Raw genomic sequence first — 22,051 nt, 5'->3', positions numbered from 1 at the left:
AAAACATAAATAGTCACATAAGATGGGATAAATAAATGCTATAAATAGTCTCCAGTTTGTTCAGATTGCATTTTTCTGCCAAATGAGTTGTACCGAACCTAGAAAAACTTAAAGATTTGGAAACGGAGAGAAGGGATTATGGATACATATCTGTGTATTTCTCCAAACCATTCAAGGATCTTTTTATATTTTCAATTTTTACTAACTTCCTTGGGTAATTTGTCTCAAATTATTGGGCCAAATTATTGGCCCAAAATACACTCTTCTAACACTTAAAATGTTATCTCTAATCACTGTACTCATTGATCGGCTCAACACATTTCTGGTGACTTAGTGATTTTATTCTTTCTGGTTATGGTGAGCTTTTCAAGGTTCAGTTTCCTCTTTTAGAAAATTGCACTTGGCATTGTGCCTGGCACTTAGGGCTTGTATCAATCAGCAAGCTTCTGACTGCAAGCAAGAGAAACTGGTTCTGACTTACGCAAAAGGAAGTTTATTGGGAGTGCATGGGATTAAGAGAATGGTTCAAGAATCATGCCTGGAAATAGCAGGGGTACGGAATCTTTTGGATGAGGTTAGGGATATTTTACCAGGACTTCTCATCTCTGCCTTTTAAAATTTTGAGTCACTGTGCAGAAGCTGAACCTCCAGGCGAGTATGAGGGGTAGAGCACGGCTTCTGTGCCTACTTCTCGGTGAGGCGATAGCCTGACACGTTCAGTGACTGACAGTCCCCCCAGACTGGAGCAAGGGGTGGGAGAATCACCCCCCCAACCTCCTCCCCCCAGAAATGGAGTTGCTATCATAAGAAAAATAAAAAACATTCCGAGAGCAAACAAAGTAAACTTAACAGAAGTCCTCTAAGGGTTTCAAAATATTTTCAGAATATTTTTCTTAATTCATGGCATTTTAGGCATATGCAAAATCCTATTTTTTAGACTGCTCTCATACAAAACTTGCTTCGCCCCCGTGCACAGGTTTGTTGTTTTCCGGTAGACATTTCTCCAACACTCCATATCTTTCTGAGCACAGGGGTGAAGATACTTGCCACTGGGTTTTATTTTATCTTGGTATAATTAAGGAGTTATTTTCAAAGTGATTTTTTAACAAGGAGTGTTTCCTGCCAAGGCAACACTGACAGAGGGATGCTTAATGGTAGAAATCACTTCATTAATAAGGAATGCAAATACCTCACCTGAAATTTACATAGGAATAACAAGCATATGTCACATGGTTCAAGAACCAAGAAAATGAAGAAGGCAAGTGAATATGGTCTTTCCTCCTTCATTGACTGCTTAAAAAATTTTAGAGGTTATTATTGAATTCCTTAAGCCCCGTGTTTCTTTAAGTGGCTTTTCAAATTGCAAGGCATTTTTACAGGCGGGGGCTGATGTGTGCCTACAATCTCAGTGTGAATTGTTGATAGTACACATTTCTTACCTGATACTCATATTCTGTGAAAGGCGATAGTTCGGAATCCGTAAAAGAGCTTGCGCTTCCGTTATAGGCGAGAATGGGGTTTGATGTCCCAGGTTGAGTTGTTCTTTGTCTTCTGTACAGCTCATAATATAAAACTTTTCCATTTGGCTGAAGCGGTCCCGTCCACGAAAGGGCGACTATGGGCTGGAACCCCCCCGGAGCCATCCGTACGTCTAGATGTGGTGGGAGCTGCATCAGAGGCGCAACCTCAGGGGTCTGTAGAGACGCCCAGTCACTTGACGCACACCCCAGCATGGTGCAGGCTTGAATTCGAACTTCATACCTTCAGGACACAATGGGCGAAATTACCCATTATTGGCAAAACAGATTTTCACAGGAGGAATATTTACAAGACTGTTTCTCAGGAAAAAAAAAAAGACCTTTTGCTGAAAAGAAAAAAAGACAAATCGGTTTACATTTATTCTTATCTACAGCTCATCCTTTTAAAGAACAACAATGTCCTCTTTCTATAAAAATGTGAGAACATGTTAAATCCTCCTGGCTTCCCAAACTAAAACAAAAATTCTCAACTGTCTGGAAAGGGTGGCCACGATTCTTCCCTATAACAGGAATGCAAGGAATAAATTCACTTTCAAGGTTCTCTCCAACATAAAAAATTCTGGTATTCTGCAGAATTACTTAACACAACGATGAAGAATGCAGACCTTTGGGGGGGTATGAACCAGTTCTCCGTAGCCCTGAGCTCTTTCTACCTCTGCAGTCAGAGCTAAATGATTCCCCAGGAATGTTTCCAGGTCATGAAGGAACATCATGGAGTTAAGGTCTCAGTGGTAATAAATCCCCTCACCTGTACCTGACATCTTAAAACAGGCTCTCTTAACCACACAAAGACCTTTTGGGGCCAAAGTTAACCCAGCTACATGCTAGATTATCAATCATGGAGACACCTTATCACCACCCAGTTAAACTCAACCAATCAATTATGTTTTGCCTCATAGTTGGTCTCCTGCCACCTGGGAAGGTCTATTTACATAGCTGGGACTTATCCTTTCCAACAAGAGGGGCTTTTGTTAGTATTAAGTGCCTACAGCGGCACCTAAGTGCTTTATTCCCTTTGCTCCCCGGCCCCACTGATTTTATGACACCTTGATCTTCCCTCCAGCTGCAGCCACATTTCTTTTTTTTATCTTTACTTCTTTTGGTTCCAGCTTTTCCTCTTCTCTTTTCTGCTTTCCCTCCACTTAGTGGTGCTTTCTGTTCTCTTCCTTGCTTTCTTTCTTTTCCCCCATCCTCTTCTCTTTCCCCCTTCCCCTTCTTAATTACACGTCTTTCTTGTGGCATCTTTCCCCTTTTCTGCTTCTTCCTCCTGTCCGCTCCTCCGCTGCTCATCTCCGCTGTGATGGGACTACTGGTTTACGGATGCATCGGTGCATCTGTGTCTTACGGCACTGACTCCTAAGCAACTCTGGGAAGTCCATTTCAGTTTTCCATACATAGATTATTTGTTTTCTGGATCATCTGTGGTAGTTTTAAAATTCTGGTTCACATTCCTTTTGCTACTTGAGTATTCCCATGCTCCTTCTTCCTACCGACCTGCTGGAGTTACCCCCAGGAGGACACACTAATTTGCAGTGTTCAGTAAGCATGAAGCTGCTAGAAAAACCCCAAACTACATGAACCCCAACTTCATATTAGAAGTGAAGTGTTGTTTTAAGTCATGAACGTCACTTATATCTTAAATGAGAATGGAGAGTGAAGAGACATCTCTTGTCGCCTTAAGTATCATTGTTAGGTTTATCAGATGATCAAATTCCCCCCACCGCAACCTGTGAAAAGTGCTTCTTTCACACCTGGAAACCTTTTTCTTTAGAAACATTTTTGGCTAAGAGTTTCAAAGGGGAGCAAGCTGATAAGATTTTTTGAAACTTGCAGGTACCAGTCAGGTAAAGAGGAAGCCAGTATAAAATGCACAGCTCTGCAGCTAACCTGGGTCTTTTTTTTAATGCCCCAAATCAGAGTAAGATAAAAGGCAACTCACACAGTATGTGGATTAGCTATGAAAGATCCCTGCGGAAGTTTTAATTATTGCTTAATATTTAATGCGACCTTAAATAATTGTCATGAGTAGATGCATAAGACCATGAATGTTTCATTTAAACAGCACTATGTATCAGAGATAATTATAGGAGGGATCTAATCTACACATCAGTAGATTACAATAATAGCTGAATTTTACCAGTGGTGGTTGGAAATCAACACTCTTGCAGCCTTTAATTTTTTTTAAGTGGTTCTGTTCATTTTACTAAATTTTAAGCATAAAATGTCTTTTATTACTCTTCTCGCTGGGGATGTAAGTTACTTAAAATGTGATAGGGAAAAATGCCAAGTAATTCTTCAAGCTAGAGGAAAAGGGCCAGTGGTAAGATTCCTTCGTAGGGAGAGCGGCACACATCCATGCACGTCAGAGAGCCCCAAGGGGACCGCTGAGAAACAGGAGGTAGCAAATCGGCACCATCCTGGAAAGTCATGAGATCAGAGCTGGGGAATCCTAAGGGGTTGGGGAAACAGAGTCCGATGAGTCTTATTATTCCTGGAAGAAGTGCTGGATTCAGTAAGCAGGCTCTCCCCCAAACAAAATTTGGGTCAGTCCGACTCTGGCTAGTAAGAACTCTCACTGGTACTTTCTTCCTCTTCACAATGATACCTATTTTCCCTCAATGCCTGGAGCAGATGACACCATCCGGGTTCTCACAACTGTCCAGGGGCCTGGATGTTTTCAGGAGGGACTAGACTCAGGGAAGGGGCCCATCTCTGCGATGTGTTCCCGACATGGTGGTGAACCGCAAACATCTCTGAAAAACTGACTTTCACCTGTCACCTGCAAGAATTTTGCTCTCTAGGAGTTATGCAAGCAAGTTTGGACTGGATGAGGATGTGTTCAGTCCACTGTCAATGGTTAAATGGGTGGGGGTTGGAGACATCCCCCATCTTGCTTCTAGAGTTTTCATTTGAACGGACTGAGGGCTCACAGTGGCTTATTCTTAGCAAATCTGAGTTGGCCACTTACCTGTGAAATGGCTTCAGCTGGTCTATTAGGAGTGACTGTGTGTCAAAAGAAGTATGACTTGTATTGATGTGTATGATTTTTGTTTCTTTTTCAAACAGCTCTCGGATAAAGAGGGTATAATTGACGATATCGCCATTTGTCCTCACGGGAGCATCCCAGTTCACTAAAATCTCTTGCGGGCTCTTGGCCTTCAATTTTGGAGGTTCTACCCCTGAAGGTGCTGAGGGGCTGGTTCTGTCTTTGACAAGTGGACTCAAGACACCCCCTTGGCTGTTGTTGGCCGTCACTGTGTAGCCATACTCCACGCCTGGGGTGAGAATGAAATCGTAGTAGCGGGTTTCCAGGCCAGTATAGACAATGGTGCCATCCCGTCTAAGTTCATAACTTCTGATCTGGCCGTTTGGGTTTCTGGGAGGTTTCCAGGTGATTTCTATGGATTCTGAGCCTGTGACTTGCAATTTTGGAGGGTCCATGTTCTGCGGTGGGGCCTCCAGGGTCCAGGCTGATCTTGGCGCACTCTCCGTGCAACCTCCGTTAGTGCAGGCTTCCAGGGAGAAGTTATACTGAGTATAAGGCTGGAGGTCAGAAACCAGCAGGGACAGGTTCTGCCCAGCAAGGTACTCCTTACCGTCCAATTTAAGCAAGTATTTAGTGATCTTTCCATTTTGAACCGACGGTGGTGACCACGATACATTTATCTGAGTAGCGCTGAGGGTCCAGAGAGCTGGAGGGCTGACTCCTGCTGGAGCAGCCTCGGGTGTTGTGACGCTGGTGGGTTTGCTGGTGGAGCAGCCCCCCGCCGAGCAGGCTATGAGGGCATAAATGTAGGTAGAAAACGGAAGCAGCTCTTTGTCGGTATAATTGAAAGTCACAGCATCAAAGCTGAGAGGATAGAGCACTCCATTCCTCTGAAGTTTGTATGACTGGATAATACCATTGGACTGTTCGGGGGGGATCCAGGTGATCAGCAGTTTTGGGGGATTCAGAGATACGTAGTCTACCTCAGGTGGAGAGAGACCTTCTGGAGGCGCCTGCGCTGTCCTTACTACGTGCCAAGAGCTACAGGTATGGCCTGCTGAATTCCAAGTGTGGATTTTATATTCACACTGCGTCCATGGCTGCAAACCAGTGTCATTATACATAAATGTGTTCCTTTCAGTATCATATTCTGTGAAAACAATTTTCTCATCGGCCTGGATTGTCTGATTTCCCCAAACTTTTCCCTCGAAGCACCTGCGAATCACTTCATAGCGAATTATCTTTCCATGTGGGTGGAGAGGCTCAGACCAGCTCAGCTCAACGTTGGTGGACCCCACGGACTGGATCGTAGGAGCTAACTGAGAGTGGGGAGGGGCTTCCTCTGTCCACAGGGGCTGGGGCACTGAGTGTGCACAGCCCGCCTTGGTGCAGGCCTCCAGGGTCAGCATGTAGAGGCTGAAAGGGACCAGGCGTCGGAAGAGAAACTGACGATGCAAGCCAGCGTACTCCAGGATACCCTCACTGAAGATGTTGTAGGTCTGTAGGAAGCACAGAAGCAGAGGGAAAATAATGAGTAGCATATGATTTCTTGGTGTAGCTGTTTTGTCCCTTTTAACCTTCTCTCCCTCCTATTCCTCATCTTGATGGTCCTAATCCAGATGAAACATTCTGATATTAATTTGGGGAATGTGATCTTTTCGAGTTAATGAAAAGTCCACAAAAAGAAGAACAATGGTTTCCTTTGCCTTTTTTTTTAAGGTTGGATATCATATAAGCACATATCTAAAAGCTAAGGACTATTGAAGCTGATTCTTTGACTTAAAAAGTCAAATACATTTCCTCCTATTTTTATTTTTTTAAATGTAAGGAACAGTATTCATATCCCGTTTTATAGATGATGACCACTTTGGATTTCATTCTGAGTGGGATAAGTAGGGCCTATCTACATTGTCTATCTCTTTGTAGCATTTACCGGAAAATTGAATTATATTACTTAACCATTTGTACCAGGGTGTTGGGGCTGAAAATGTCTGTGTATCTATGTGTGGGCACACATACATACACATATATGCATATATGTGTTCTACATATTTACACAAATATAGATACAAACTTAGAATGACTAGAAGATGGAATAAACCATGCTGTTTTCTCTTGCAGGCCATGGAAGAACGGATTGCTCCTTTGGAGCCAAGTACCCTTCTGTTCTGGGAAAACCATCTGAACATTCGTTATATAAATGCAGAGCAAACTTTCATCCCCATATTATTCATCATTCTTTGTGAAAGATGGGAAGTAACTCAACTTGAATGTCGATGTTTTGGTATAGTGATTTCCTGCCCTTTTCCAGCCTCGATGCACCTGAGAGATATGATACATCCCTGTGGTTGGTAGTGACTCCTGAGGATGGCATCCCTCAAGAGGGGCGGGGTTGTACATCAGAATACCCCAGCAGACAGCAACTTCTTTCAAGATATGTCTCCAAAGGCAAAGGAACAAAAGCGAATATGAACTTTTGGGACTTCATCAAGATGAAAAGCTTCTGCACAGCAAAGGAAACAGTCAACAAAACAAAGAGCCAACCCACCGAATGGGAGAAGATATTTGCAAATGACACTACAGAAAAAGGGGTGATATCCAAGATCTGTAAAGAAATCCTCAAACTTAACACACACAAAACAGATAATTATGTCAAAAAATGGGCAGAGGACATGAAAAGACACTTCTCCAAAGAAGACATACAAATGGCCAACAGACACATGAAAAAATGTTCATCCTCATTAGCCATCAGGGAGATTCAAATCAAAACCACATTGAGATACCACCTTACACCAGTTAGAATGGCCAAAATTAACAAGACAGTAAACAACGTGTGTTGGAGAGGATGTGGAGAAAGGGGAACCCTCTCACACTGTTGGTGGGAATGCAAGTTGGTGCAACCACTTTGGAAAACAGTGTGGAGACTCCTTAAGAAATTAAGAATAGAGCTTCCCTATGACCCTGAAATTGCACTATTGGGTATTGCCCCCAAAGATACAGATGTAGTGAAAAGAAGAGCCATCTGCACCCCAATGTTCATAGCAGCAATGGCCACAGTTGTCAAACTGTGGGAAGAACCAAGATGCCCTTCGACAGACAAATGGATAAAGAAGATATGGTCCATATATACTATGGAGTATTATGCCTCCATCAGAAAGGATGAAGACCCAACTTTTGTATCAACATGGACGGGACTGGATGAGATTATGCTAAGTCAGGCAGAGAGAGTCAATTATCATATGGTCTCGCTTACTTGTGGAGGATAAGGAATAACACAGAGGGCATGGAGAGATGGAGAGAAGTGAGTTGGGGGAAACTGGAGGGGGAGATGAATCATGAGAGACTGTGGACTCTGAGAAACTAAGGGTTTTGGAGGGGAGGGGCACAAGGGGTTGGGTGAGCCTGGTGGTGGGTATTATGGAGAGCATGTATTGCATGGAGCACTGGGTGTGGTGCATAAACAATGAATTCTGGAACACTGAAGAGAAATTTTAAAAAAAAAAAGAAAAAGAATCCTCTGGCAGGCACATCAAGTTTGAAACATTCCCACAGGCAAACTTAACTTGGACTACACTGTTTATATACTTTTTGTTATTTAAGATTAAATAGCCTAGACTTTGGGAAATCTATTTATGCTGGATTATTGTATTTCAATGTGATTTTTTTTTTTTTTCTAGTTGGGTTCTTAGGGCAAGACCACACCCCTGAGGGAAGGGAAATAGTGTATTTTCTGAAGAGCTCTTAGCTTTCATAATCAACTTGAAAGCCTCTATGAGTCCCTGAGCTCCCTCATACTCACCTAGCAAATCTCTAATTAGTATTAAATTTAGCTTTCCCTCCATACCTTAGCTTCTAGCTGGGTTTGGGGAAAAACACTCGATTATGCTGAGTGGTCTCACTTTAAATATCTTACTTTAAATTTTAAGAGGGCGATTCCCCCCTTATAGTCCTATTCCATTCCCCCATATGTTCTCTCTTTCATTTTCCAAAGTGATTCTTTCATATCTTCTCCTTTCCTCACAAACTGCCATCACCCTCTTCTGTCTCTCATAGGTGGTTGTTGACAGAACCACGTACTTGACTGGAGAAATAGGAGCAGTCAGAAAGGAATATTCCCATGTTATGTATTATCCTTACCATGTCCATGTGAATCCAGATTTACACTGTGTGCCCTCCTTCCTTGTGCTCTGGATGAAGTATCTCTACCCCAAGGAGCCCACCTGAGCTCTGGGTCCCATACCTGCTCCTTCTACAGATTTCATGCCTGCAATCATTCTCATTATCTCTTGCATCACCAATTTATCTCCCTCTACTAGGCTATTTCCATTAGTGTTTAAATGTACTCTAGTATCTTTCATTGATTTTTAAATAAAATTTCTTGACACTCTAGTCCCCCAGCTACTGCCCTGTTTCTCTGCTTTTCATCTATGCTTCTTTAAAGAGTTGGGGTCCTCATTCCTCACTTGCTATTTTCTCCTTAAGCCATCCCAACCTGGTTTCTCATTTCACCATTTGATCTTCTTATCAAGGTAAGAATGATTACCTAATTTCCAGGTCCAGGATGACTTCTCTGCCCTCATTCCACTTGATCTTTCAACAGCATCGGACATACTTTCTCCACAGTTTTGGGATGCCCCACTCATCTACCTGTCCTTCTACCTCACTTGCCTCTTCTGAGTCTCATTTGCCAGCCCCACTGCCTCCTTTTGACCTTCAAATTTCTGTATTACTCAGAGCTTGAGCCCTGTCTCTTATCATTTCTAGTTATATTCTCTCCATACCTGATATCCTCTAGACCCATGGGTTTAAATGCCACCCATATACTAATGAATTCCAAAAACAGAGTTCTAGACATACACCTCCAACTGTCTACTTGTCCCTTCAAAACCTTATACTTCCCAACCTTACCTTCTCAGTCAAGGACTCAAGGCCTGAATATCCCTTTTCCTTCCTGTTTCACATCCAGTCCATTAACAGATCCTGTCAGCTTTGCTTTCTGGATATATCTCTATTTCACCTACATCTTCTGTCCTCACAGCTCCCACTCTAATTCAAGCCGCCATCAATTCTACCTTAAATTTTTAGCATCTTCCAAATTCCACTGGTCTTCTTAGAGTCCATTTTATACATAGCAGCCAGAGTGATTTTGAAAAACATAAATTTGATTATACTATTTCATTGCCTAAACGTTTCAGTAATTTTTCATCACACTTAGAATAAGTTCCAAACTCATCACAGCCCACAAGGTTGGGCACAATCTACTTCCTACCAATCTGCCATTCTCATCTTTCTCTCCGTGCACCCCACCCCCCAATACTTCAACCACACTGGCTTTCTTCCCTTCATTTGAATGCATCAAGTTCATTCCTGGCTTCAGGCCTTGTGTTTGCTGTTCAGTTTGTCTGGAACATTTTGCTCTCATATCTTCACATGACTGACTCGGTCTTGTCATTCAGGGCTCAGCTCAAATGTCAATTCAAATGATCATCCATTCTAAAACAGCCCGAGTAGGAATAATTACATTATTGTGTTTAATTTTTTTATAGTGTTCATCCTTCTCCAAAATTCTCTTATTTGTGTACTAGCTTTTTGTTTGCCTCTCTTTACCACCACCATTCATGTGCACGTGTGCACACAAACACACTCTCTCACACACACACTCACACACACATAAGGTGTGTGACTGCAGGGAAGACCTTGCTTGTCTTGTTCACTCCTGAATAAATGCCTGGCACTTAGTAGAAGCTTAATAAATATCTGGTGAAATGTAAATGAAGGTAAAGGAGTAGATATTCCTATTGTCAATCATACCAAGAAGAGGCAGACGCTGGAATGGGAAACAAACTCTCAAAAGGAGGGTATGGGTATGGGTATCAAAATGATGGGTATACAGTGAGAAACTCTTTTCTCTGATGGGATCTTAGGGCATTGGCTTGGATTTTGAGACCCTGGATCATATGGCTCAAGCCTCCTGTCCTAGACTGGGGGAAGTCAGGCACTGTCACATGTAGGCAGGCTGGTAGAAGGCAGCTTGCTTCTGATGCCTGTAACAGGCCTGCCGCTTGGCTGAGAGGCAGCCTTTGTACTAAGCTGTGAGCCTGTTACCTGGAGGCCCACGAGGATGGGCCTGGGCCTGTGAGCTCTAGTTACAGTTCTAACTTGTTGCTGTAGGTAATTTCTGCGGTCATCTTCCTTGTAGGGTTTTCAAGGAAGCTTTCTCCAAAGTTACAGCTTAGTCTTAAGTGTTCTATGTGGAGTTAATAGGGGACTCCTGACCACCTGGAGAAGGAGTGGTCCAGGAGAGGACCGGCAGTCCCAGCCTGCAGAAGGCAGTTGATCAGGGCTTAAGCGGTGGTCCAGGACTAGAGGCAGGCACAGTCTGACCGGTAAGTCACCCCAGCTGTTGGGGACCAGTATCCAAAAGGCAGATGAAGACTGGCTTGCATGTGGGTGATCACTCAAAACAACGAAATGCAGTCTAGTAACAGAAATGCCATCTTATTTGTGCTCACAGACTGGTAAAACCCGAGATGCACCTAGGACGTTAGTAAGACAGCTCTTCACGGCTACATATGGAGGTGGGGGGTGTTAGCAGACATGGGGGGGCTTCCTGTCTTCCGTTTAATGAGCTCGGCTCCAAGTACAAATTAGGCAGGACTGAAGCAAGTAACTGGGCAGGGTAAGTCAGAGGCAGTAAGAGCAGTCATTTAGAGTTCCGTTTTGGCGTGACTTCCTGACTTCAAATTGCGATTCGATCATTTGCAATGGGGGCTTGGGCAATTATTTAGCCTTGATATGCTTCATGAAGTTTAGTGGTACCTACCTGGTAGGGTTGATGTGCAGATTAAATGAGATAATCCACGGAGAGCACTTAGCCCCGTGTTGGGTTCATAGGAAGCATAATACATGGGAGCTAGTTTTCTCTGATCTATGATTAAGTGCCTGGAGGAGCTATCAAGGAGGATTAAACCGACGGTGAAGGATGTTTCCCCACAGTGACCTGATGGCATGTCAGGGCTCATCTATTTATCTGGAGGACACCAAACATGATTTCATATTCAGAGTAGACCTTACCTTAATCACACCATTGGTTCTCACAGGCTCTGACCACTGTAGCAACAACGCCCGGCCGTTCTCTTGCTGTTCTACTGTAAAGTGGCTCAGTCCACTTGGGGAAGATTCTAGGGTTTGAACCACAGTCCAGGGGCTTGAAACTTCTCCTGCCTGGTTTGTGGCCACAATTCCAATGTGATATGTTGTGAATGGTTCTAACCCAAATAGGTGGGCTTGATGGCTCGTTCCCTGCATGCGCAAAAATTAACAGGTTAGATTTCTTTTAGGAACTGCTAACACATGCTGGTAGGTCATTCTCTGACCACGGTTTACTAGCAACAGCAGCATAAATATCACAAGAGTTTTGAATTACTAAGAAAACAATGTGGCTTTTTTATTGTTCTTCACACCTGAATATAATATCAAATGTTGTATAATTTTAGACATACACAAAGTGGGGATCAGATAGAATCCTTGCCTTTCCAGAGCTTGCAACCCAAAGGATGTGATACATAACATAAAAAAAAAAATGATGCTTCAGGTCAGTGCGGCATCCAGCTCATGGTGGAAATCAGTGGCACCAAGTTTCATGACAAAGAATGGGATAATCTTAGGGGCTTGGAGGTCAAACTGGAACGGTTAATCTCCAGCACAATTTGTATATACATATGACTCTCCCCAGTCTCCCTCCCTCCTTCTCTTGGTGAGTATTTACATCTTACAGATGCAGTAAAAAAGACACAAGAAAACAAAACAACAAGCGAGCTGAACTGTAAATGCACAAACATGCTTAGAGAAGTCTACTAGTGATATATATTATATATACGTGAAAATAGTCTCATTTGTTAAAAACATCATAACTGGAACCATCAAACTTACCAACAATAATTGTTAACTAGGCTTTGAGAATTTGGTTTTTGTTGATTTAAAAGGAAAATAAAAGATAGCATTAGAGGGTTTTTTTTTTTTTTTTTTTTCCTGCTTGGAGAGAACATTTAATGTATTTTACATAACTAAAAGCTGGAACTAAAAGCCTTCATGTTTCGAAAGCGCCCAGGGTGCTCTTTCTACATCTGGGCTGCATGGATATGTCTGTTTACGAATAGCAAATATGTCTGCAAGTGGACCATGAATAGTGTATAGATCACACACACACACACACATCCAGAGACACATACTGACACAGAGACACCCAGACACACTTTCTTTTGTGTACTGTATGTGAGTAATCATGAGGAAGTTTTAATGGCTTCATGGGATATTTACGCTGAATGGTGTGTAAGATCAGGTTTGGTTTATTAGACGTTTAAACATGACAGTTTTCAATTGTCCTCTCCTTGGTGGATACAAAAGGATGAATGTGAGGGAGAGAAGAGGAAGTTATTCCTGACAGTAGATACCTGAAAGTATCAGACAAAGTTATGTGACTGGAAATTCTTCTTAATTGAGAGGCATCCGAATATCATTTTGAATAAAATCTAAAGCAAAGTGGGAAAGTTGCATTGAATCATTTTCTAAAAAACTGGTCAGACAAAACCAAAACACTTTGTAGAAATTATTTTTGACAGTGTTTCCTCATATTCGGTTATAAGTTTCACCTGTCTAATGTCTAATGTCTCTTATTATGTGTTAAACACAAGCAGAGAAAATATAATTTCCTTTATTTATCAAAAACTTCTAAGTCAATTTTCCTCTTTCAATAAGTCCCATTATGATATTACATGCTAACCTCTTGAAATCTTTTAATATTTAAACATTTGCTAAGCGACCAGAATCTGAAACAAATTTTATAGAAATACTAATTTCTCGTTTTTAAAATATTAAAAGTTGGATCATAAATATTTAAAACTTATTTCTCCACAACACTGGATTGGTCTTTTAGATAAATACAGCACAGAACTAGGATGACCATAATGAATATTAAATCTGAAGATGCTACAAGTCCCGATTACAAACATTCTTTTCTGATAAATGATTCCTTTTCTGTAGAAATAGGGCAAACATGGGCAAGATTAATAATGCAAAAAAGAAAAACTCTTTGTTCAGAATATTCAGTAATAGCTGCCAAAAGAGCCTAAGCTCCAAAGCAGATAGTAATCACCTCTAACAGGTTATATATAAAAAAGGTAGGCTGTTGGGGGACATTTAGAGATCGCTTTTGTCATAAGAAACATGAAAAGCATGTGGGCTATAAAGCAAAAACATATGTATATTGTCAATAGCAGCACCTGCTCAATTACAGTTTATTTCAGAGCTGAGAATTCCATTCGGCCCCTAGATGGCAATACTATCAAACACTTTCGGTAACACGAGTACTTAATGATTAACAACCGGCATTCAGTCATCCAACACACTCCAGGCAACCATTAAAAAAATAACAAAACTGATTTCATTATAGATCCTTTTAATAAACATTTATAGCTCTGATCCCCAGAACGCCGAAGTATTCAGAACGCCCTGGCCTCAAAACCTCCTCCATCTAATGTAGATGTATACCTGCAGATCTCAAGTTGAAGTTCGTGTGTGCCTGACACCGAGATCCTTAGAGGTTTATTCCTACAAAAGGTGATTACAGTAGTTGTTTTGCTTAGTTTGGTTGTATCTTACCAAAAAAAAAAAAGAATCTCATATTGTAGATGTAAAGGAAGTGTGAGGAGAATTTTATAGCATAAATTTACGCTGAGGACTAGTTCCCATATTACGTTGCTATTTGTGAAGAGCTACACCACACACACACACACACACACACACACCCCTCTTAAATAAACCTCATTAATGATCATGCTTTTTGTCCATGTTTAGTAAAGGCCATATGAAAAAAAAATGCAGAAAATTAAAAAATGGCAAGATGGTCCTTACCAATATATTCTTCGACAATATATTATTCTCTCTTGAGTGGATTTCCAACACCAAAGTTCACTATTTTAGAATCCTGTAAAATTTGGGCACAGTTCATTCTGCAGATTGCGTTCTATCTTTTTTGTTTATTCAGTTACTCAGGTTTTTCTCCCCTTAAATTCAGATTTTCTTGAACACTGTCTACCTTACATGTTTTGGATTAAATTCTTTCCTTGGGGGATATAGTGTTCTCCCCTATTGATTAGTAAAATCATCATTAAAATCCTTTTTTCTTCCCTTTCACTCCTCTGCTCCCCCTTTCTCCTTCCCTTATGGAGATAATCTTGATTTGATACTCTTACTTCTTCTTCTTTGTTGTCCTTATTTTGATCCTTCTTTCCCTCACTCTCCCATCTTATTGATTCTTAGGAGATTGATTTCTTGTCATCCCCAATCTCTGGGCTACCAGCTTGTGCTCACTTCCCATCTGTCCTTGTCCTTCCCATGTTCACATCCACCTAATGTTCATATTTTTATTCTACAAGTACATTAACTACTTTTGTTAGGCAGCCAGTGGAAAGAATGATTCAACAGAGGAAATAGGAAAAATGCAGCCTCCGCAATCTAATATTTCCAAAGAGACTTAGCTTAAAAACAAAACAAAACAAAACACTTATATGCATAAGGGCTGCAGTCTGGATACAAAGCAGTAGGTCCTTTTATGAGATATAAAGACAAGACTCTCTGGAACGCTCTGCCAGTTGAGGTTCTGCTGGCAATCTGAACTACATTTTAACCTCTCAACTCTGCTCCTGGGGGCACATGAAACTACTTGGAGTCTTCAGCAGTCTGACAATTTTATACCATCTCCTCTGATTATTTTTGACGACTTGAAGTGCCCCAAAGGTGGCCCTGGGGTCAATAGGTTTATGTAGGTTGAAAATGATCAAAAATTACCATTGATCTGTAGCTGTCAATAAAAGGCTGCGTGGGGAGACTCCCTGCACAAATGTTTAAACTGCATAAAGCAACCCAACTTAGTCATCTTTGAGTCTATTGATCTGATGATCCAGCAGTTTCCAAAGCTTTCCCTCTGGTCTTTGTGGTGCGTTTTCACTGAACCCACTTACCTGGGCCGTTAGGGATCATTTACCCTGCTCCTGGTAATGAACCAAAACAGTGGTGCGTGGGCACTGCTGTGCTCATCAGCAGAGTATCGTGTGTGCTAATTACCTTTTGGAAAGGGTTAGTCTTCCTGGTCACCATCAACTTCGTTTCCAGCGATGGGGTTTCTTCTGTCTATACTCCTTATCATGAGGTCCTCATTTTAAAACGTGTGACTTTTGGCCTATAAATTTGAACCTGGTTATTGGATTCCTTTGCCTTGTTAGTTACCAAGAATGCCATGATCCAGAGAACAGGTCACATCAAAAGTTTGCTTTCTTTTGTATAAGGAGAGCTTTAGAGGAGTCTAAATTTAATTATATCAACCTCTGTTTTCCTTAGTTGAACCCCTTGGGAGCTGCTTCTTGGTTTTGTCGTAAGTTATAGTTTTCCTTATCATAATGATACAATAAACAAATTGTTATGGACAAGTTTCTGGTTTAGACTACAAATAAAACAGGAGAAGCAGGAAAAGCTCTTACTGACTACTGCCTAAAAGCCACGGCTTTGGACAGAATACAGCCAACCAATAGGATGATTTACACATTTTCATGCTGACAAACCAACACAGAATATTTTTGTAGATTTCTGAATCCAGGTCCTTTGAGGCATGGGATGTGGAGGCCTATCTTCCTTCCCATTTATAAAGTTAATTTTTAGCTTCTCCAAAGTTGATCGACATATTTATATCTAGTACTCATTTTGTAAAAGTCACTTCAGTCTCAATACAGAAGCGATCTTTTATTACCCATCGCCGAATAACAGCCTTGACTACTTAGCCATAATTTTCTAAGCATGAGACTCCTAAGTCTGCAAGATGTTAACCTAGAAAATTCCCACTGACTTCATATGTGCATTTACTCTACCAGTGCTATCCCTGCCAGTTACCTCCTGGCTGGTAGGACAAAGACATTTTTTGATGGCGCACACATACATGCGGAGTTGCTCTAGAATCAAAGGTTGACTCACAATACAAAAGGGTAGGAGAAAACCCCTTTAGGTTCATGGTCTATTGTTTTAGCTGCATGAGGCATGCGCCGGTACTAGGTGGCACTGTTAAGTGGCATGACGGAGCTGCCAAAATGGTTAGTAGAAACATCTAGTATTGTTGGTCTGCGGCTCATTTCTTTCTTTCTTTTTTTTTTTTAAAGATTCATTTATTGGGGCACCTGGGTGGCTCAGTGGTTGGGGCCTCTGCCTTCGGCTCAGGTTGTGGTCCCAGGGTCCCGGGGTCCTGGGATCGAGCCCCGCGTTGGGCTCTCTGCTCGGCAGGGAGCCTGCTTCCTTCTCTCTCTCTGCCTGCCTCTCTGCCTACTTGTGATCTCTGTCTATCAAATAAATTAAAAAAAATCTTAAAGATTCATTTATTTATTTACTTTAGTGAGGGGGGAGGGGCAAAGGGAGCAGACTCCACGCTGAGTGTGGAGCCCCACACCAGGCCTTTGTGCATCTGGTATGTACAGGATTCGATAAAGTTGCTGTGGGGGATAGAAGATGGAAAATCCAGGCTCCTGACTCTTAGGAGTTTATAATCTACTAGAGGAGGTCAATCACAAATATAGATATACACAAGGTAAAGTGTGGTAAGTGCTGTGGCCTGATGTCAGGAAATACCGAAGGGATACTTCTTACTGGGAAGGGAGGAGGCTGAACGGTAGGGGCAGACTTACTTGGGAGGTAGCATCTGATAGAGGTTAGGAAAAAGGCAGAGTTTCAGTAGATGAATATATGTGAGCGATTAGAAGAAAGAAAAGAAATAAAAATGCAGGATATGTTTGGGGACGAGCTGGGAGTTGCATGGAGCCAAAATGTAGGGACTAGTGGAGATTAAGGCTGGAAAGAGATTGGTGGCAAGACTGGAGAGAGTTGTGAAAGTCACCTTAATTATTCTGGAGGAAAATTAGTTGGGAAACACTGAGTAACATTACACAAAGATTTGAAGAACCAGTTTGGTATAAAGAGCTCTACAATGCAATTTGAGAGAATAACGGGATGTTAAAATTTTGCCCTATTGTGGCATATAGGTCATGGTCAGTGACTGATGAAATAAAAAAAAAAAAACTGCCAAGAATTAGCTAATGAATTCATTTACATATTATTCAGCTGGTAAATATGGATCATCATATATATGAGATAACAGGGAAGTATTTTCTTAGGAACGAGATTTTAAAAATCTTTATTGAATGTTTGCTCTTTCTCAAAATTTGTAATTATTCTTTCGATGCAGATGTTTGTCTTTTGATCACAATCAAAGCGGGGATTATAAAAACTGGGCTGAGTCGAAGCCAATTATACTGTCCTCTGTCCGGACCGCTGTCAGAATCACACGTACCTGGTCTGTTTTTCTGACCGTGGACACATGTTTGTGTGGAGCCGTCCACACCTTTGTACTGGTCACTTGTATATATCAAACAGCTTGGAAGCAGCTGGAAAGGTTAGGGACACTACTGATGACCACAACCCAGAATGAGACCAAGTCAAAAGCACACACGAGCGTTAAAGCAGTCCTAGCATTGGGTTCTAACTAATGTTCGAAGCTGTAATTTGAAAGATTTCAAGAAACTAAAAATGCATATCTGCCTTTTAAGTAATTGTGATACATATAATTACAATTGATTACTCAGGGGCCATTTGTCGAAGCGACTGTAAATTTCAAACAAAATGTTCAGTCTGGAGTATGCATACGTTAGCGCTGTGAACATCACTTTTATGTCTTTACTCCCACAAATACCTACATTCAGAAAGGAAGAATGATATGTAAAAGAGAGGTTTTCATTTTTACTTCTCTCAGAATACATCATTCATTTTGTAATGGGGGGGTCAATGCGCAAAGAAGATTCAATTCACAGATTTTTTTTCTTCATGGACAAATGGGCTCTATCAATTTAATCTATAAAGCCAAAGCTAGCGTTCTTGCGAAATGAACGATGATGCCTCAGTTACCATAAAAACATTGGAGAAAAAAAAGAATGGTTTCGAAATGACTCATTTTTCAAAGGAGGAGAGGAAAAAATTAAATGTGTGATAATTAAATTTTAAAGTGGCAAATCAGTCACACTAAATATTAAAAAGCAGTAGTTCTGATCTATCAAAATTAAAAATGTGCATAGTCTGTGACCCAGCAATTCTACTCTGGCAATCTATTCTATGACAATACTAGTAAAACTGTACTAAGAAATATTGAAAAGAATTTCATTCCAGCATGGCTTGTATTTACTCAGTCCTTGAATAAGCACATATTTATTGAGGGCTTCCTGTGTAATAAGCAGCTTCTGAAGCTCTGAGCACACAGCAGAAAGCAAAGGATACATGGACACTGTTCTCTTGAGTTTTACATTATCATGAGGAAAAATGGGTGGTAAATAAGCAAAATAAAGAGAGAGAGAATTAGGAATGGTGGCGAAGTATGACGGTATTAAGTAGAGTATTGAAATAGAGCTTGGGTTTAGGTGGTAGGGAAGAGTTTAAGAGTTTTTCTTGGTTTAAGAAGAGCGATTTGGATTTTTGAAGAAGTTCCATGTAGGCAAGAATGCAGAAGAAACCAACAAAGTGAAGAACGGGAGGCGAGGTGAAAGGGAAGAGCTTGGTGTTTCAGCAGACAGTGAGAAGCCATGTGAGTGAGAGGGAGGGTGGCACAGGATAAGGTCAAAGCGATGGACAGAAGTCAGATGGTGAAATCTTGTAGACCAACATTAGAGAGTCTGATTCTAATTTCAGTGGGAAATTATTGAAGGCCTTTAAGTAAGGGAATGATATGATTTAATGTAGGTTTTAGAGAGAACATTATGGCTGCTCTGTGGAGAATATATGTAGGGAGTTGTTTGAAGTCTACTCAGGCTGCCATGACAAAATACTGGCTTAAAAAGCAGAAATTTATATTCTCCTAGTTCTGGAGGCTAGGAGTGGAGATCAAGGCACCATCAAACTCAGTTTCTGGTGAGGCTTCACTACTTGATTTTAGATAGCTGCCTTCTTACTCTGTCCTCTCACATAGCTTTTCTCTGCATGCACATGGATGGAGAGAGGGAGAGATCTCTGGTGTCTCTTTTTCATCTCATAAGGGCACCAATTCTACCAGATTAAGGCCCATTCTTACAACCTATTCTAACGTTAATTAATTCCTAAAGTTCCTACCTCCAAATACAGTCACATTGGGGTTATGGATTCAATGTATGAACTTTGGGGGAACACAATGCAGTCCAAAATAGGAGTCAAGAGAAGCAGTGGGTTTTGCAAGTCTGGGAGGGGTGCTAGATTCTTGGTGCAGGGTGGTAATGGTGGAGATGGAACTAAGTGGATGGATTTATGTTTTGGAAGTAGAACCAAGAGAATTATGACAGATTGAATGTAGAAGAAAAAGGAAAGAGAAGAATCAAGGACGACTCCTGGGTTTGCCTTGAAAGAAAGGGTGGATGGTGGTACCATTTAATGAGATGTGGAAGTCTGAAAGAGTGACAGATTTGGGGAAGGAGGGAGTCATTTGGCCATATGAAGTTGACATACCACGTAGATCTATGAATCTCTAGTGCTGAGTAGAGACTGGGTTAGGAAAATACATCTGAGAGTCATTGGACATCTCTCCCGAAATCTGGTTTCAAATCCAATGGCTTTCTCAGTCTCTCCACTTTTTCTTCTGATACACCTCAAATTTAACAAGTCTTAATATGATCTCTTGATTTTCCCTTCTGTATAATTTGTATTATGTTAAGTAGGTTAAAATGAAACTATATATCTCAGAATCCCATTCTGTGGCAATCACACCTTAAGGTGACCATGAGTTAGTTATACCCCGGTATAATTCACCTCCTCCTGAGTTCAGGTAGGACCCATGACTTACTTCCAAACAATGGGAAATGAGGCATCACTCACATGAATGTTAGAGACACCACCTTAGCTGGCTGACAGCAAAGTTCTCCTGTTGGTCTTTGGGAAGCAAGCTGCAATGTTATGAGAGGGCTGTGAAGATCCCCATGGCAGAGGACAGCGGGTGGCCTCTAGGAGCTGAGGGCAAGTCAATAAGAAGCCAGCAACCCCCAAGGCTTAAAACCACAAGGAAATCAATTCTGCCAACATTCTGGAAGAAAGTACTTTCTTAGTCAAGCCTCCAGATGACAATGCAGCCCAGTGGGTGCCTTGACTGCAGCCTTGTGAGATCCTAAAGGACCCAACTAAGCCATGTCTAGACTTCTGACTCATGGGACTATGACAGAACAAATACATACTCTTGTTAAGCCACTAGGATTGTGGTAGTTTGTTCTGTGGCAGGAGGACACTAGTACACCATCCTTTTATGGTTCTGGGTTAAAGTTGGTAAGAGATTTGGAGGATGAAGTAAAGAGGCAACTATTATCCCCTAAAGTTCATTGAAGTTAGATGTGGAGATAAATAGGCACAGAGGTGTAAGTTTTTGTTTGTCCTAATTTTCTTCTGCTCCATATCTGGCTCTTCCTTCTGATTGCTGACTACAGGTGGCTATGGGTCTATGATTTGATTTTGGCTTCACAGGGATGGCAGCTATACAGAACTTCCCAGTGATGTCTCCACAAGTTTCTTCCTGACAGTTCCATTTAGGTGTCCGGTCATGCCTGGCTTCTTAGACTGGCTGGGTGGGAGCTCTTTTATACATCCTCTTACTCCTCTTTCTGGACCTTCACTTTTCCAGCTCTTCCCACAGTTTTGTGAGTTCTAGTTCCTGTAGGAAATCCCCTATCTCCATACCCATAGTGTTCAGTTTCCTCTACTGAAATGTATCTGATGCACCCACCAAAGCTGCTTCACCTGGAGTTCTCCTTTTTTTTTTCCAGAGATGACAACTTCATCCTTCCAATTTTTCAGGCCCAAAACTTTACATTTATCTAGTCATTAGGAAATAACTTTGGATTTATTTAACTTCAAGATACGAATCCTACCTGTTCTCATCACTTTTACTACAACCACTCTGCTCCAAGACATTCTCTTCTACTTCCATCACTTCAATAGTCAACTTAACTGGTCTCCCCACTTCTAACCTTAACCACCACCCGCATCCACACAGCAATCAGAATGACATTTTGAAACATGTCAGACCATGGGACTTCTTTGCTCAAAACCTTGTGGTAGCTCTCATGTCGTTCAGAGAAGAAACCTGTTCTTGCCCACCCTTTGATTTCCCCTTTGCCATCACCTCTCCACATGCAAGCTGCACTGCAGCCACAGGGGCCTTGTTGTTATTCCTCAAATACATCAAAGAAGCTCTTGCCTTGAGGGCCCTATACTAGCTATTTCCTCTGCCTGCAACCCACTTTACCCACAAGACTGGTTGGGTAACTTCAGCTCATCTTCTCATTGAACTGCTCCTATTTAAAATTGCAGTCTGCCACTTTCCTCCCCCCCTCCCATTTTGGAACCCCTTTTCTTGCTCTCTATTTTTCTCTTTTTCAAAGCACTCATCAGTCATTTTCAACACATCATGTAATCTATTAATTGATAATGA

At 41.5% G+C, this 22,051-nt stretch overlaps 1 protein-coding gene across 1 annotated transcript in view; it reads right to left on the bottom strand.

Moving 5' to 3' along the window:
- Window positions 1–22,051, bottom strand: part of USH2A (usherin) — a 714,551-nt gene that overhangs the window by 40,127 nt on the left and 652,373 nt on the right. The window contains exons 61-63 of the mRNA XM_045983172.1: window positions 11,599–11,826; window positions 4,507–6,023; window positions 1,440–1,761 (exon numbers count right to left, since the gene is read on the bottom strand). Of these exons, the coding sequence (XP_045839128.1) occupies window positions 1,440–1,761; window positions 4,507–6,023; window positions 11,599–11,826 (2,067 nt within the window). The remainder of the gene's footprint in view (window positions 1–1,439; window positions 1,762–4,506; window positions 6,024–11,598; window positions 11,827–22,051) is intronic.

The sequence above is a fragment of the Meles meles genome, chromosome 17 (assembly GCF_922984935.1).
Source record: "Meles meles chromosome 17, mMelMel3.1 paternal haplotype, whole genome shotgun sequence".
In the NCBI taxonomy this organism is placed as follows: domain Eukaryota; kingdom Metazoa; phylum Chordata; class Mammalia; order Carnivora; family Mustelidae; genus Meles; species Meles meles.
The sequence above is the reverse complement of the archived record's forward strand: the minus strand, read 5'-3'. Positions and strand labels throughout refer to the sequence as shown.